At 38.9% G+C, this 18074-nt stretch overlaps 1 protein-coding gene across 1 annotated transcript in view; it reads left to right on the top strand.

The window, feature by feature from the left end:
* Nucleotides 1-28: 28 nt before the first annotated feature.
* Nucleotides 29-18074, top strand: part of MDN1 (midasin AAA ATPase 1) — a 90692-nt gene continuing 72646 nt past the window's right edge. The window contains exons 1-10 of the mRNA XM_085056356.1: nucleotides 29-250; nucleotides 5737-5963; nucleotides 7282-7506; nucleotides 8838-8945; nucleotides 9026-9218; nucleotides 10377-10589; nucleotides 11815-11946; nucleotides 13392-13495; nucleotides 15384-15498; nucleotides 17027-17220. Coding sequence (XP_084912482.1) covers nucleotides 149-250; nucleotides 5737-5963; nucleotides 7282-7506; nucleotides 8838-8945; nucleotides 9026-9218; nucleotides 10377-10589; nucleotides 11815-11946; nucleotides 13392-13495; nucleotides 15384-15498; nucleotides 17027-17220 — 1613 coding nt within the window. The 5' untranslated portion in view covers nucleotides 29-148. The remainder of the gene's footprint in view (nucleotides 251-5736; nucleotides 5964-7281; nucleotides 7507-8837; nucleotides 8946-9025; nucleotides 9219-10376; nucleotides 10590-11814; nucleotides 11947-13391; nucleotides 13496-15383; nucleotides 15499-17026; nucleotides 17221-18074) is intronic.

Genomic DNA, 18074 nt, shown 5'->3' on the forward strand with positions numbered 1-18074 from the left:
CGGGGCGGCGGCCGCGCTTCCCGTGACGGCGGCAGAGCGGAAGTTGCTGGTGCCGCGCCGCCAGCGCCGCACGTGCTGCGCGCCCCGCGCACCTCCCGCCGCTCTGCCCCGCCGCGGGAGCAGCGGCAGGAGCAGCAGGGACAGGAGGATGGCGGCAGACCTGCGGTTCCGCTTGGCGGAGCCGCTGCAGCTGGTGGCGCGCAGGAACGAGAAGAGCGGCGTGGAGCTGAGCAGATTCCTGGCGAAGCAGGTGAGAGCGGGCGGCGCGCAGCTCGGCGGCAGCCCCCGGGCGCCTGTTCTCTCTCCGCCCGGGCGGGTGTCGCCGGGGCCGCTGTGGGGCGGAGGGAGCGCACCCGCTTCCCCCGGCGCCCCGTGCCGCTATATCCTCCCGGCAGCTGTGCGTGTGCCCGAGCCCCGGCCCGTCCCTGGCCCTCGGCGGCCAGCGGCAGCTAAGCCCCGCTCTCTCTTTCCCTCTCTGTCTGTCTCCCTCTGGGGCTGTTCCTTGCCCTCCCCGGGCCTTTCAGGGATGCGCGGGTGAAGCCCATGAGGAAGGTCCTCTCCTGTATCCTCGTACCCTTCTGTTGCGCTTCGCCCCGCAGTTGAAATCTTGGATATCTTCCATGTGCCTTAAGGTGACTCTGGAAGTGTGACGGCGAGAGGTGGCATCTTGTTATAAAGCACTGAGACAGTACCTACTCCCTACGCTGATGCTTTTTGCATGTCTTCTTTAATTACCTTAAAACAGCATGTGGGATAAAGAGAGGCATGGATTTGCTAGGCTTTGCTTTTAGGGTTTTTATTAATCACAGTCTCACAGGTTGTAGTGATGCTGGAAACAGGGTCCTGTAGTCACTTTCGTGCTTTGGCTACCTTACCTCTGAAAAGCACATCTGCTTTCAGGGGGAGTTGAAGCCAATTTCATGTCTCTCTCTGAAATGCTTGAAAACGTGTAATAACAGGATATCAACACATCAGATGTTGTTTTATTAATACTTTTCACGATAGAGCTTTTGAAGCCCCTTAGATGTGTACACATTTTTGGGGCTCAAAGTCTCTATTTCTCTTTGAGTGTCTAGGAAATGTCCCAGTTGTTTCAAGATGAAAAGTCTAAAGTATAATTTTTCTAGGATATTGGCTTTCAGTGTGAGTTGCTGTCTCAGTTATGGTTGAGGAAGGCTTTAATACTGGTACTCAAGGTTCCTTGTCGGTAGACAGATGGCTCTTTCTTCTGTCGCTGCAAGTCACAGGATCAAAGTAAAATTGACATGAATATATATTCCTGAGTTGAAGCTAATTGGTGGGAAGCAGTGATGAAGAGTTGCTTTTCAAGAGAGTAACTGCTGAGAAACAGAGACAGATATGATGTGAATGCATGTTGTAGCAGACAGATGGAGCAGCGATCCAGAAGTGAGTCACAGAGATCTGAGTTTGGGAAAGAGAATGTGCCCTCTCCCTTTTGGTAGATATGCTTGAGGAGATAACTTGATATAACTTTTGGAGATATGCTTGAGGTTTAAAAGTCTTGCTAGGTGGAAATTATTGAAGAGTGATTATATGGAGGGAGTCTGGAACAGCACATCCTTTTGAAAACTGAGTTTCTGTCTCCAGGCTTGGAAGCTGCAGCTTCCAAGATTATTTTAAGTTTATCTTGCCGGTAAACAAACTGCAGCTCTAAATGTCGTACCTGATTTCCTACAAGTTGCTTTGGATGCATCCTAGGAAGCGTGCACTCTGGAAATCTAGAGCTCTCTTTGCTCTTCAGCTTCGTTATGTCTTTCTGGCAACTTACTTCTTCAGTGTTCCATAAAGGAATAAAACTTACCCACAACTGTTAAGTGAGGAGCAGTCTTGAGGTTCATAGTCGTACGGCACTGTTCATGTGGTGATGGAAGGTTTTGTTCCCTGTGCTTGGGTATGTAATAGAATTAGAGCTGTTTTTGTGAAGTTTTTTTATGTACCATGAACTGTGCAAAGATACAGCAAATTTCTGTGCTCTTAAATGAGGAAGATGGGATGAAAAGCTCTCTGAACTAGTCTTTGTTTCCCACCTTTACATTTTTTTAACAACTTTAACAACCTGTAGAAGCAATAGGTCTCTGTAAACTGCTGGAATGTGCTTTTGGCTCTTTGCTGTGTTACCAAAGGTCTGCCAGAAAGTCTTCCTGCGTAGAATTCCATATGTGGATTTTGTGCAAACGTATGTATTTTGGTTCCCCGTGACCATGTAATATCAGTAGAGAAGTTAATTACTGTGAAGGTTAAAACACTACTAGGAATGGAACTTTAATACAAAAATACCCTTATTTGTTTCTGTCATTTGCATCTACTGCTGTGCTTATAGAAAGATATATATCAAAATACCTGACCCCTCTGCTGAGTCTATGGAACTGTCCTTAGTGGACTGGAGATATTGAGAACATCATTCTCGATTTTCTTTTTTAATTTGTTGGTGGTTTAGCTTGGCATTCTTCATTTTGCATTTTATTTTTCTATGTAGGAGTGAAAGTTGTTTTAATAATAATTCTAAACTCTTATTTAGAGTCCTTCAGTCTTTGCATTTAATGCTGAGAAATGCCTTCATTCCTTTATATTAATAAATGCATGAAAAAGGAGATGACCCAGTGGTCTCAAATTCCCAGAGCTACCCATTGTCTGTCAGAAAAATGTCCTGATGCTTTGGCAACTAAGGCAGAGGTTTCTTCATTCTAAAATACGACTTTAGCATTCTATTTGAAAGAATAGTTAGGCTTTACATCATGTAGCATTAGAAATAAGGGAAGGTATGTTGCACTTTGGCTTCCGTCTTGGGCTGTATTGACAGCTCCTTCTGCTAGTTTTTGTAGAGCTGTGATTTTTGGGACACAGTATGTTAATGAAACAAAGTCAGCAAGAGACTTCTTGCTTGCCTCCTCTCTTGTGAGGGAGAGATCTGTCCAGCTCTGTCAAAGGTGTGTTGGAGGAGGTTTAGGAAGTTCCAGCTTGTACTCTCTGTGAGACTGCACATCACTCCTGGTTTTGGTTTTTTGGTTTTTTGGTTTTTTTTTTTTCCCTTGAACTGTGTGGATTATAGAAAGAGTGCAGGCTTGTGTTTTGGTTTATCTTGCTGAACTGAACAGCTGCCAGAAAGAGTGGTTCTGCTCTGTTTTCTTTTAGCCTCTTCCAAGGCCAAGCCACACCTTTGTGGTGCTTCTGTAATCTTGAACCCAGTAAGTGTTCTGATGTGGAAAATCCATTCAACTTTCCCACCCAGTGTAAGACTTTACAAAAAGGATTAATTTGGATCATCTTGCTGAATTGATTGTTGCACAGTCATACGGTGGTAGAGCTATTGTGTGAGAGAACAGAGACAAGAACATGAGTTCCTGTGTTGGAGGGGAAGAAAGATTCCCTCTGTATGACTCCTTATGCCCTCCAACTCTTTAGAAGTATCCCAGAGTTAAATCTGTGTCTGGTGTAACCTGTGAGTCATGAGCAGAAATGTGGCATTCATGTGGGACCAGATTGCTCATTGCTGTGATCCTTTCTTTTATGAATTTAGAGTTTGTATTAAGCTGGGTATTATTAAAGATTTCTGTACCTTGTGTGCAATGAGCAAATGCACTGTGCAAGTTGGGAAGGAGATGTGCAACGTGCTGCTCGAGCAGCAGCTGGGATTGTGTCTGACTCCAGGTCTCAGTCCTAGCTCTGGGTCTGCTTTATGCATCTCATTAATAACAGCCAATGTGTGGATGTGTTCTGCGTTAGGAGGCACAGTCTTTTGGGATGCTTTTTTTGAGCAGCTGTTTGGAACCACATGTGCAGATCTACTATCCCAGACTTGAACACTTTTAAATCAGCTGGCTATTCCTATTGCTTGAGAAAGCTGGTATTTCATAAAGCGATGTTTAGTTAAAACAAACCACTCTGACAGTATTCTTCTTTTCCATAAAATTTTTAATTTAGGCTCTGAAATCAGATAGACAGTATCTTTGTAGCATGAGAATGGTGCCACTGTGATTTTTGAGCAGTTTTAGATGTCCTAAGGGTACTGCACACAATGATTAAAAAACTGCTTCCTCTCACAAAATTGCTAATGGCATGAATTTGTTATACAGTACACATGTAAATGCAGAATTTTACTGAGTCAGCCATATTATTTACTATTTTATTGTTAACTGGCTTTATTTGATACTGAAAGCTCTATTTAATAAATTAAGCACCCTGTTGTGCCTTACTTGGGTAGCCAAAGACATAATTGATTTGAAAACTGGAGGTACTTTTTATTTTTTCCAGTGGAGTTTATTTCTGTTTCGTTTGTGCCATTCTGCCTTTGAACAGCTTATCAGTCATTTTGCCACTCAAAATCTGATTCCCTGTAATGAACAGGGCCTTGCTTCGTTTTTAAAATTATTGTTGATGCTGCTGTGATAGATGAGAAGCAGATAAACTTACGTTTTGTAAAAGCAAACGAGCCTTGTAAGGAACTGCTTGCAATTAATGTGATGGGTTTGATATTTGTAGTGTATATACTGCAGTTTCCCTTGTTAATGCTGTATGGGGATGAATGTGTTTTCAAATTCAGGAGGCTGAGGAACTTGAACAGGTTTGCATGTGTTCTAGAAGGGTGTGCACAGTGGCATAACCTTAGGAGGTCATCCTTTTAAAGGACCTCTGCACTCTTGAAGCAATGAAACCATACCATATGTGAGACCAGGAGTGGGTTTTTACCTGAGTAACAAAAGTCTAGGAGAAGCAGAAATTTGGCTGCATGTGGTGCTAAAACAAAAGACTGCCTTATTACAGAATTACAGAATATTTCTGTCTTGAATAGGGTAAGGGCTCACTTAGTAAGAGAGGGGGAGTGTGGAGGATCTGAGTTAAGAGCAAAGTGCTACAGTGCAAATTCGTAATCCTGATTTTCAAAATTGCTTATACTGCATTATATGTTAAATAAATATGGAAGAGGTGAGATGCTTGGGTAGTAACATGAACTCAAAGACCAGAGAAATTTAAGGGTGAGACACAATAAATGGGTTGTTCTTCAGTATCAAAGTTAGGAAGGTTGGGAGGACTAGGCAGGAGAGGTGTGAGGGTAAGGTGTGTTGGTTTTTTTCCCTTCTTTTTCTTTCTAGTGTATGTTTTCCTTGTATTTTAAAGCACTGAATGACCATTTTTTGTATAACAGTATGAAAAAATAAAGAATCTCAACCTCAAAACTGCAGATACAAGCTGTTTCTTGTTAAGAGCATTGCTTGCTATAATTCCTGTCAGAACTGTGGAAATAAGGCTATCATTGTGACTGATTGAATGCTTTTTTTAAAGAGATAGTGAACATGAAGCAACTTAAACTTGAGAAATCAAGTTCCTAAATGTTTTGTGGCTCTCAAGAGCCCAAGCTGTTAAGATAAATGGAAATTCCAGGAAGAATGATGTATTAGTAGTTACAATATTTTCCCAATTTTTAAAAAAAATTACAAATTGTTTGATTTGTCGTTCAGTTGTAAAGTATAATTTAGGATTTCGGGACTACTTTGTAATTCCTATCTAGCATATCATTCTCCATCTTACTCATTCTGTACTGTATTTTTTTTTTTTTTTAATTTGAAGAACTGTATCGAGTACTTGCTTTGGGATTTTGGACTCCCTTCTGGTTTTGAACTATTTGTTAATGTAAAATTTGCTCCTGCATGAATAGTTCTGAAGTTAAAAGTCAAAATCATTTTCCATTCCACCTGTTCTGACTTGCCATTCCCTTAGGTGTGGACTCAGCAGGACCGGCAGTGCATCCTCAATACCTTGGCGCAGTTATTGCTGGATAAAGAGTGTACTCTGCTGATCGGCCGGCAGCTTCGGCCCATCCTGCTGGATTTGTTGGAAAGAAATGCAGAAGCTATTAAAGCTGGTGGCCAAATCAACCATGATCAGCATGAAAGGCTGTGTGTAGCAATGAGCAAGCTGGTTGCTGACCACCCTGATGTTTTGCCGTGAGTAACGAGATGTCAATGTTTATATATATATATATATATATATATGTACATATATATATATATACGCACATATATAGTTTATTTTAGAACAATTTGGTTGCAAGGAAGGAGATATGGAGATATGTAGCCATTTTGGTTATTATCTCTAGACATATAGCAATATATAAGTGATGGTCGAAGTGTTGATCCATCGGGAGGTGGGGAAGCCCACGGAACATAAAGTTCCACGGTTTAATAAATGCTCAGCTTCAGATGGGAATGCCCAGGTACTTCCCTGGGTGGGGGCAAGTTTACAGTGTTGCAGCACTGTGTATCATGCCCAGTTCTCTGGTGGAAGTTCCTAAAAGTGAGTGTGGGGGTGCTTTGGGGGTCTTTGATTTATGACTCTTCCTAAGACGTGACAGCTGCCTCTGAGGTAGTTGAGCCAGTTATACCCCATGAGAAGGGATGAAAACCTTCAGTGTGAATGTCCTGGTGCTTCCCCCAAGGGGAGTTTTCACAGCTGAGCCAGTTGTGTTAGGGAGGACATTGTCATGATAAAAAGCATTATCCCACCTTTCAGGATTTGCTTATCAGCCTCTTCCAGATGTGACCCAAACTCCAGCTTTGTGGTGGCTGCTCACTCCCTCTGCCCCTGGGCTGTCACCCTGCACATCTCAGCAAAGCACCACTGCTTTTGCAAATGGCCAATTGTTTGAGTCATTGGCCATTAACACTGCAGTTAACATTTCATACAGGTAGTATGTACTTGTTAATGTTCCCTTCTGAAGAGAGGTAGTGTCAGGATTTAAATTGTCTCCCACAGTAACAAATGTGTTTTGAAGGCAAAAGAATTGTTTGGTAAATACAAGTCTCAAAGACAATTTAAACTTTTTATAATTTAACACCTAATTAAATCATGTTGTAAGATGCAATGTGACTTTCATCTGTAATCTACAGAAAAGCAAAATAGCTGCCGTGAAAATAGTTCACAACCAAAATCTCTGCGTTTAAGGTAAGACCTGTATGCCAGTAGAATATAAAGTTACAGAAGTAGGAATCAGTATTACTTTTTCAGTAAACAAGAACAGAGTTTCCACCAAAGGCAGTACTGTTTCCCCTTGATAACTAAGAAATTATTTCTAATAAGGTGAAGTGTCTGTTGTCAGCTGATTGCTGAAGAGGTTGTCTTTCCCGCAAGCTGACAAAATTGTAGGTCTTGGTTCTTAGTACCATCAGTTACTGTTTTAGGACCTGTACCCTGACATTTTTATTAGTCTGGTTTTCTTTCTTCTGACTCACACATCTATGTTCCATCTCGTTCTCTCGTCTAAAGATTTGCTTTAAGATACTTTAAAACTACGTCACCAGTTTTCCAGAGGCTTTTCCTGGAGAGCTCAGATGCAAACCCAGTCCGATATGGGCGCAGGCGGATGAAGTTACGGGACCTCATGGAGGCAGCTTACAGATTTTTACAGAAGGAGCAATCAGTTTTCCGAGAGCTGTGGGACTGGAGTGTGTGCATTCCACTCCTAAGGAGTCACGACACTTTAGTGCGTTGGTAAGTGAAAACCTCCAAATCTGCTTCACTGAATAGATGTATCTGTATCTTGAATTGTAATTAATAATGTTCACATGCAATAGAAAGCATCATCAAATAATGCCAGAAATCTGTACCAATGGTATCTGTACCTGAACTTCTTAATTGAACTTTTGAAAGCTATAGTGATCTATCACAAAGTGAATTTTAGACTAGCTCTTAGTAGTGCTAAAAGCCATGGCCTAGAGAATCTTTCCAAATAACTTCAGTTTGCCCAAGTTGGTTCTTTTTTGTATTGTTTGTATATAGTTATCTCAGCAGCTGTAAAACTTGGCTTATTTAAGCTGCGCTTCGCATTGGCCTTGTTACAGGCTTCATGTGGGATTTTGGTCAGATGTTTTATGTTAGGTGTCTGCCTGCAGGGCTTCAACTTAATCACATGCTCTGCCTTATTTATGTCAGTGGTAGTATTGATAGCCCCTTTTATTTTAAAAAAGATCTTTAATAGTCTTAACTTTTTAAAACATAAATTCAGAATTGTGTTAGGAAAGCATAATTTAAGTAAGGTGTATAATTTAGGAAGGGCAGAAAAAAGTGATGTCAAATCTGTCAGTCATTTATGAAGCTCTTCAAAATGACACTGTCTCGGAAAAAGAGAGAACCTATAGTTCATTGCCTAGAATTGGTTTACCTGATGTTCAGACAATAGTCTTAAGTAAATGAGTTGACTTCTAAAATTTTGTCCTGAAACAATCTTCTGTCTACTCTTCCTCCTCCCCATCAAACTCATTGAAAACTTTGTACTTGGAAGTTAAAAACAGCATCATAATAAATGAAAATTGGTTTATGATTTATGTTAAATGTTCTTTTGTTGCAAGACAGCTTTATGTAGTCACGACTTGGGAGTTGTTGGCTTTTTTAATCACTCAGAATGGATTTCATTGCATTAGATTTACTTTAGAAATAGCATGAAATGCAATTTTGGAAGGGAAATGGTAGGAGAAAAAAACTGGGCAAAGATGACCTCATTTTCCTTGTCTCATATGTTAACTTTCATTTACTTCGGAAAATGCTTTCTGTTACTGTATTTCTGGTGATAGCTCAGTTCTTCCGAGAAATGTTAGCTAACTGGTGTATATATTAAAACTGTGCCATGATAGAATTGCTTGCCTCAGTTCTGAGATACATGTCTAATCTGAAAGAATGCTAAGCATCGTGCTAAAATAATTTCTATGAATAAAATTTTCTGCATGTTTTTCCAAACTTGATGTTTTGGTTTGCAATTGACAGTTGTCAAACTACATTTCTAAAGACTATATTTTGACATATTGTGTTCTAAATATAATTTTTAGGTATACTTCAAACTGTCTTGCTTTGATTACATGCATGAATGATGAGCATAAATTATCTTTCCTGAAGAAGATATTCAATCCTGAGGAGCTGATACATTTCAGACTAAAGTAAGAGCTTCTAAAATCTTGGAACACTATTTGTTTTTCTTGATGGCTTTCAGCTGAGTTAATAAACATGGCTTTTGCAGGTTGCTAGAAGAATCTCAGCTGCAGAATGTGGAACAAGCCCTTGTTTTGGCTAATCCAGACTCCTCATTTTGGCAAAAGGAGAAAGAACTGAGCTATACACAAGGACATGTTGTGTCGGGCGACCTCTCTGCCCATGTAGTAGCTGTGTGTGGCATTGTGCTGCCTAGACTGCAGCGTGTTTCTGAAGAGCAGGTATGTAATCCATGGGTAAATCAGTACATTTATGTTTTAGGAATTTCTAAGAACAGTGAACTGATTTTATTTATTCACTGTTTACTAGCCTTTTGGGGTTTTTTATAGGATTGAGAGAGCAGTTTGAAATTCACTGTAGCAGGGGAAGCTGTAGAGCCATTTCAGAAGATGCTAATTCCCAGGGCAGTATCACTGCTGCTGCAGCCATGCTGAAGCCAGGCCATGCTATAAACTGGATTACTGAAAGAATACTCTTTATCTATGAGGGAGGAGAGAACTTCCCTGGAAGGAATGCTTTCATTTTTTAATAGCCACAGGTATTCCACTGATCTGCTCTCCAGTGTAGCTCCAGTTACAACAAGGAGGTTCCAGTGACAGCTTAGAAGGTCTAATGAAGATGTAGGAACAAACTGTGAGAGGAAGCAGGTTCTGTTGTTTCCAGAGAAGCTATATCTGAAAAAAAGATCAGACGTAAATAAAAGACACTTGTTTCAATGCTCTTGATTTTTTTCCTCTGTGCCTTTTGGCACAAAGCACTAATTTTTGTGACATATATTGATAAGCAAGTGACTGTAAGTCAGAATATTTGGAGACTGTAACATTGATTATTACCATTCAATAAACTGCATTAATTTAATTTTGACTAAAATGAAAATGTTATTGAATATACTTTTTTTTTTTCATTCACTGAGTTTAATGATCTTATACATTTGGCCTCTAGAGAAAGAAATAAATACTCATATTCATTAAGTTAATATTAATATTTGCGTCATCTGAATGCAACTGCTGTTTGATTTGTTCTGTGATTTAAATCCATTCTGATGACTTAGTTTCACTTATGTTGCAAACTGTATTTGATGAACATGACTTATGATTGAACAGTTACTATACCTATACTGACAACTTAGTGTGAATTCCCCTTGGGATCAAATTGTATGTCTACTTTTCATTAAGTATGTCACCTATAATAGGTTTTTGATGAAATCTATTTTAATATCTGTTGTTAAATACAACTTTAGGCTCCTTTATTTGATATGCAGATCTGCAGGCCAGAATTTTTCTAGTTCTTAGACTCACTTTCCTAACAGTTCTGTGCTTTACAACTTGTAAGAAAAGTAACAATTGCAGTGTAGTAACCCAAATTTTATGTTTGAACAGGAAAATAACACCAGCAGTTTTGTTTTGGTTGAATCTGCCTTCACAAATCTTCAAAACCTTGCTATTGCTGTAGCATATCAAACTCCTGTTTTATTAGAAGGACCAATAGGATGTGGCAAAACTTCTTTGATTGAATATTTAGCGGCTGTTACAGGAAGAGCAAAACCTCCTCATATTTTGAAAGTTCAGCTTGGAGATCAAACTGATAGTAAGGTAACTGATGGATTTGTTTTCTGGTTGGATGATGAGACATAACTGTTACTTAAATTGACTTAATTTTCTAATAATGTAATGTTTTCACTCAAGGATCCTACAATGCCTAATTCTTTTGGATTGTTCTTGCTATTGATGAGAATACACAAACATGAAGAAAAATAGTGGTTATACTCCAGTATGTTTAAAATTATTTGCATGATTGTGCTGTACCTGTGTCAATTAAGTTATGCATTATCAAGGTTTTTCTATGAGGAAGAGCTCTATTGATTTTTTTTTTTTTTAATTAAAAAAATTGATTTGTATTGGAAAAAGCAGGATTCTGGTGCCAGAGGTTTTATGAACACTTATTTCATTTGAAGTGAGCTAATGTCAGTTTAATCTGATACTTTTTTTTGTGATAAAGGTGAGGTGAAGTAAGATACTGGCATGCTGAGGTGACTTGCACTTACCATAATAATGATTAAGCTCTATCTTTGGATAATTTCATGTTGTTCTTGTTTTGCATAAAGAATTTTGGAGCTTGAGTTGATTTATCATGTTGTTTGGCTCAATTTATATTTAGTTTTCAAAGGTGCTTAGTATCTACCAAAAGTTATCAGAAGTTCTTTATTAGCATGCATAAGCACCTTCTTTGCTTGCATGGAACACACCTGGTTTCAACATTTCACAACTGTATCTTCTCATATACAAGACTAAAACCACCATATTAAGAAAAAGCAGTGAAGTTTGGGATATAAAATACATAGTAGTAAAACCATTAAGTCAGCTTTTAAGCAATGCTTAAATATTGAAGTTGCAAATTGAGAGAAAGGCAAAGCTTTGACTGGATTTTACCTTTGAATAACTTGCTTTATATTCCTTTTACTATCTTGGTCACAGACTGTTCAAAACCATAAAATAAAGTTCGGTGTGACCCTAGACAGTTTTCCATGTTACTCTAGATTGCTTGTAAATTAGGGTGGCACAGCTCATAAATTCAATTCCAATTACGTGGTTTGTTTTAATCATTATGTTTCAGTTTAATTACCACTGGAGAGGGGAAGCATTTCTCATTAATTAAAAAAAGTGCAGTGCTGGGCACAGATTACCAGGCAGATTGTTTAGCAAGGTAGAGGCTAAGTGTCACCTATGTACCAATGTTGGTTGTATTTGTCATCCTTTTCTCTGAGTTTTTTAGGAGATGTAATGCACAGGATTCTCATGTGCCAATTGTTTGTCACAGACTCTGCTGGGTATGTATCGATGCACAGATGTACCAGGGGAGTTTGTGTGGCAGCCTGGCACCTTGACACAAGCTGTTACCAAAGGTCACTGGATACTTCTGGAGGATATTGATTATGCCCCTCTGGATGTGGTATGTAGGTTTATGTTTCCTGTAAGGTACTGGTCTTAATTAATGCCCATGATGGCAATATTGGGAGTCTAATCACCAGGGTTCTGTACCAGCAGGATGAAAATGTTGCTCCTTTAGAAGGAGTTAGAAAGAATTCACCTTTTTTCACATATTAGCACATCTCCTTAGTTTTTGTCTTTGTTACAGAGTAGTTGTGACGCTGCCACTGATGCCAAATTTCACTCTGACAAATGGAATTGACACTGATAATTAGCTGTGTGTCTGTTTAATGATGTTTTGGTATTTGAAATCAAATGTGGCCCTAAACACCACAGAATATTGTCAATGTATGAGGCTGGTGCTGTTAATAAGATTTTTTTTTTTGGTGTTTTGTTCTGTGAGGCTTTAACTTCCACATTTTTTTCTTGCATATTAAAAATGTGTTGTTGCACTAAGCACTATAAGTTTTAATCAATTTCCTGTTTTCAGCTCCAGAACAACTAGTTAGTCAGTCATCTTTGCCTCTTGAAGTAATGGCTACTGAAAACAAGTAATTTGCAAGAACGGTGTGATAGAGATGCTTTGCTGCATAGGCCTGCTGAACATTCTTCTGGTGCTCCCTTTCATATCTGTTCCATAAAGCATCCTTTGTGTGACTGAACAACCTATCAGTTTGTTTATTAGGTTCTAGGCTTCTGATATTAGAAATAGAAAATACATAAGAAAGCAGATGAATGCTGCTTGTATGTAGACAGTTCACTGCCAGGGGGTCATGCACTTACTAGCTTCTGTGCTCAACTCATTGCACTCATGATAAGCATACCCTGAGTAGTATCTTGCATTCATCAAATTCCTTTCTTCAGGTCTTCCCTGCAGGCATCCTGTCTGCTTTCTCCATATCAAAGGATCTCTGTGTGCCTCCTTTTGTGCTGAGGGGTCATACCTCCCTTTCTTTCCACCACCATTACTGTACTTCTCTAGTGAAGAGTAAATTCTTGAAATAGATACCAAACCCTCCTGGGGGCAGCAGTGTATACAGTGAAAAATGTTGATGTGTGAGAATGACATTTTTGAGATACAGGTAATTTTTGTTCAGGTAGATAAAGAAAAAATAAAGCTTCTGCTCTGAATGTGTCTAATAAGTAATTTGATAATTTAAAAATAGTTTTGATTTGGACTTGCAGTGTAAAGGCTGTCATTTCCATTCTCTTATAATTAAATATGAATAGAGGAGAAAAAGGGTAGGTGAACGTGCACCTGTGACTTCCACTGCTCATTAAAATTACTGGGGACTGTGCAATTCCTGTTAGCATCACTTGAAATGCAGTCTGTGGGAATGGCAGTTGCTGGCAATGTAATGGTGCTCAGTGGAATTGCTCCAGCATCTCAAGTGTGAAATGAGTGTGGATGGTTATGCTGTCTGTTAGTTTCACCAAAAATAAAGGTTCTGTAATTTTTCTCTCCAGATCTCTGTGCTGATTCCTCTTTTGGAGAAAAGAGAGTTACTGATTCCTGGTCGTGGTGACTGTTTAAAAGTAGCCCCAGGGTTCCAGTTTTTTGCAACCAGGAGGTAGGTTTGTAAACTTAAATGAGATTGAGAGCATGGATATCCTGTTTTTAAGTCCAAGGTACTTTTAAGTGCGAGGTACTTGTGCAGGAGTATTTTAGCAATTTCCAATTAACAAGCAATAGGAGCTGTGAATTTTTTTTTTTTTTTTCACTTGAAAGCAGCCTTGGGGTGAATCCCTATCTTTGTACAGAAAAGTTGCTTCAACAAGGCTGAAGGAATGAACCTTGCCGGGAGGAGCCCTGCAAAGCCAACCCGTCACCGAGGCAAAATACCACTCTTAGGAATTACTGTGTGGAAAAGGTTTATTATTGATATTTATGAAATTCTTATGTCAATATAGATGTTTGTAATGTTTTCTAACCAGAAAAGGATACAATGCCTGATTGTTTCACTGTAGTAGTGCCTCATGCCGCAGATGTCAAAATGACTTCTTCTGTAGGAAGACATAATATTGTATCAAGGTTAAAGGTTAGGAGGTCTACATGGGGAATGGCAGTTACATGGTTTTAAAATGTTTAGTAGTTTATTTCAAAGCCTTTGACAATTTTTCCTGCTTTTGTCTTCCTTCTGTAAATTTGTTCTTCTGATCTGTTTTTTTTCTGGAATTGAGTCTTTTGTATTCAGCTCTTTTGGTTGCCTGATTTCCTTAGAATTTTTGTTTCTGTATGCATGGTTGTCACGGTTTAACCTCAGTCAGCAACTAAACACCACACAGGCACTGGCTCACCCCCCAGCAGCAGGATGGGGGAGAGAGTTGCAAAAGTGGGGAAAATCATGGGTTGAGATAAAGAGTTTAGGTAAAGCTGAAGATTTCCATAGAAAGAGACAAGCACTGTCACTCTGAGCATCCCCACCCGTCCCTCTTCTTCCCCCAGCTTTATATACTAAGCATGACTCCATCTGATATGAAATATCCCTGTGGCCAGTTGGGATCAGCTGTCCTGGGCATGTCCTTTCCCAAGTCCCTGTGCACCCTCAGCCTCCTTTCTGGTGGGGTGGGAAGCAGAAAAGGCTTTGACTCTGTGCAAGCCCTGCTCAGGGGTAACTAAGACATGCCTGTGTTATCAGCACTGTTTTGGTCACAAATGCAAAACACAGCCCCACACCTGCTATTATGGAGAAATTTAACTCCATCCCAGCCAAAACCAGCACATCAGTGAATAGTTTGTATAGCAGCAAATTATAGGTTTCATTGGGCTAGTTAGAGTAGATTCCATAAATCTGTTGCAGTTTACAGCTGGGAAATAGTATTTAACAATAGAAACCAAACACAATACAACAAAGAAGAAAGAAACCAACAACAAAAACTCACCAGAAAACAAAAACCAAACCGCAAACCCAAATCTAGTGCTTTGCATGTGCAAGGCTACTTCCATAGTGGGTAAAAACACATGGCTGAATAGTTATTTCTGCAGTAAAAGAACAAAGGGAATGAAGTTTATGATGGGAAGAGCTGAGTCTGGAAGATGAGGAAGAATAATTGTGAAATGCTGTGGAGGAGACAGAGCTGGAGATGCTTTTCCTGCATCTCTGCAGTAAGATCACAGATTCTTTAAGAAATTCCACAGGCCACTTCTGCCACGTTTCTCTCTTTACAACCACCTCTATATGTTGCTTCTGAATAGACAAGTGACAGTAATTTAAGTCTTTCTGAAAGTATCTCTAAGGAGATTTTGCATTATAGGCGGAAAACACTGTGATAACAGATAATTTGGAAAGTGTGGATGGGCAAGGTAGGTTATGTGGCAGTCCAGTGACAAACTGTCATCTGTGCCCTGTGCATTATGTTCTGTGTAACATGTTCTCTGATGCACAGAAATGCACTGAAAATGCTGATTTCTTCAGCCACACTCAGCATGCTGTGTTTCTTCTTGTTGTTTTGATTTAGGACATTCAGCTGTGGTGGAGGTTGGTACAGGCAGCAAAGCAGCCATGCTGCTCTTCTGGACAAATACTGGACCAAAATACATCTGGATAACATGAGCAAAGCAGAGCTCAAGGAGGTAATGGAGTGTGTTGCTCCACTGTGGCATGTGATAATTGTTTCAGCTTAGGGTAATAAATGTGTTTTAGTAGTTAATTGAATCCTTATTTTTATCTTCAAGTTCCACAATAGACCCTTATATTTCAGCTTTGCCCTGCCAATTTTGAAGTAAACAGGCAGTTGGTAAGGAAAATTTGAAGTGAATGGAACAAAGGTTCCGGGAACTTGCCTTGACACTTCTTTGTGTGGGTCAAAAATGAAGTTACTTTGCCACTTATTAGCCCACAGAGATTTGAAAGCAGAGAGAAATAGCAAGAAAGAAAATTGAGCTTCCTCTTATTCTAAGTTCTAAGCTTTGAGTTGAAAAATAGTTGGTCAGTTATTAATTAAAAAAACCTGCTTCTATTAACATCTTTCTTTTGTTAGCATCTCTGGGAAATGTTTGCTTTGTGTAGTTCTTCAGAAAATTAAAGCAGCTCAGGGCTCATATGAAAATAGAATTCTCTGGAGATTCTCCTCGTGATACAGATCTCAGAATAGGATCTGATTCTAAAAGACCCCTGGCTAAGGGAAAAGGTGGTGAATAGTATCTAGCAAAAGAGTTGAGGAGAAAGTTCTGAATGTTCTAGTATGAAGAAGATAATTCTTTCGGTAGCATTCATTAACTCCTTTGGACTTGTTCAGCAGCCAGCACAATTATAGGTGGCCTTAAATATCTCTGTGATTTTTTTCCTTTCTTGTCATTTCTCAGCTAATTGTTAGGAATGGGGCAAGAGCAACTACCAAAACCTGATGAAGAAATGAAACTTGAGTGCTGGATGTGTGACTTACCACTAGATTCTTTTTTTTCTCTTTGTAGCTGAAGTCATAAAAATGTATAAATTAAGCACTAAGCTTCCACAGTAGTAATAGAAGAGACAGTGTTGGAGAACACCCACCCACTTGGCTTGAAAACAGACTCATGCTCTTCTTGTTAATCTTAAAAGTCAGTCTGGCAGAGTGCAACTAGTTTTCGTGGCCTTTATCTGTGAAAAGTAATTTTGGGAAGCAATATTTTGGTTGGCAAGCTTTAATAGAGAGAACTGAGCTGAAAGTAAATTACAAAAGAAAAATTATCCCCTTAACGTGTCTTTGTCAGCACAGTGAAAAGACAATTTGAATTCTCAAATGAATTTAGTCATAAAAAGAAGGGTGGGAGGTAAGGACTTCTGTAAAGAGTTGTAAAGTTGTATAGTCATGATTTGGGTTCAGATAGGATGGAATGTACCTTTTGTTCTTCCTGTTGGTATTTGTGCAAATGTATTAAATGAATTGGAGTAGAGTTGAGTTGGCAAAATTAATTTTTGACATCAAAATCAGTATCATAGAAGTCATAATAACTTCTATTTTCTTCAAACAAGAGATTGTAAGAGAGTAGTTTCATGTAGCTTGTGAGCTAATTATGAATTGAAGTAAGTAAAAATGAAGGGGTTGTTGGTTTCTTTCCAGTGCAGATGGGTTTTGTGTTTTGTTGTTTCATTTTTTTTCTCTTTTGTTCCTCCTTTCAGGTCCTCCAAAGGAGATACCCCAACCTTGCTCTTGTGACAGATCACTTGCTGGACATTTTCATTGACCTTGCAGGAGACAAGTATCAGGCACCAGAAAACAGAGCTGCTGGCTCCAGTCACACACCAGAAAAATCATCAGAATCAGGAGCAGAACAAAAGAAACCAAACCTGGAAGGACGAGAACTGTCTCTAAGGTTGTCTTTTCTTATATGTTTATTATAAGTCAGCTAGCTGCCAAGATAGAAGGATTTGGTTTTGTATTTTTTCCTCATTTTTAAAAAGTAATGAAAAAACTTGAGTAATTAAATGGGAATTTTGTAAAAACTGGGAAAATACATTTTTTGTTTTAAGATAATGATTAAATGATATCATTTAAAGAAACTCATTCTGGATTATTTAAACTTGCTATTTGCTATACTTACTTTTTTGGGGGGCATAAGGGAACATGTAGGCTTTGTCATATGAAATACTTAGTTGGTGCCAAGCTATATGAATTTATTCTTAATTATTGTTAACACAAGGTATCAGTACTAGTTAAGAACTGGAAGGTGCTGTATAATGTTCTCTCAGTAGCTAGAAGATAATGTTTTCAGCAATTGAGTATATTATCTAGATTATTTCATACTGAACACTCTCAGCATTATAACCTAGAGGTGACTGAAAATAACTGGATTTGTAATGTACTGTTAATTTCAGAAATTCTGTGATGAAATGTAGCTTGGTGCTGAATTATTTCTTCCTCTCCTACCAAATGTCAGTGCTTTGTGGATTAGTTAGGAAATACTAGCTGTGGGTATTACCTAATATTTTTGTGGAGCTTAAGAATGTAATTTTTTTCTAGAATAAAGTTTCCTTTTCTTGCCTTTTAGAAGATGTTGTTAATAAGGAATCTGTAACTTGAAAAAACATGGGGTATATACCTTTCTGGATTCTTGAGTACCTTTCAGTTTTATAGTTGCATTATGATTTAATGGGGTATGTATTATCTATTGATAAGTAACATTGGTCTTCATGCTCAGCTACTCCCCAGAATTATCATCCTCTTTTT

This window comes from Lichenostomus cassidix, chromosome 3, assembly GCF_008360975.1.
Source record: "Lichenostomus cassidix isolate B80296 chromosome 3, HeHo_3.0, whole genome shotgun sequence".
Classification (NCBI taxonomy): Eukaryota; Metazoa; Chordata; class Aves; order Passeriformes; family Meliphagidae; genus Lichenostomus; species Lichenostomus cassidix.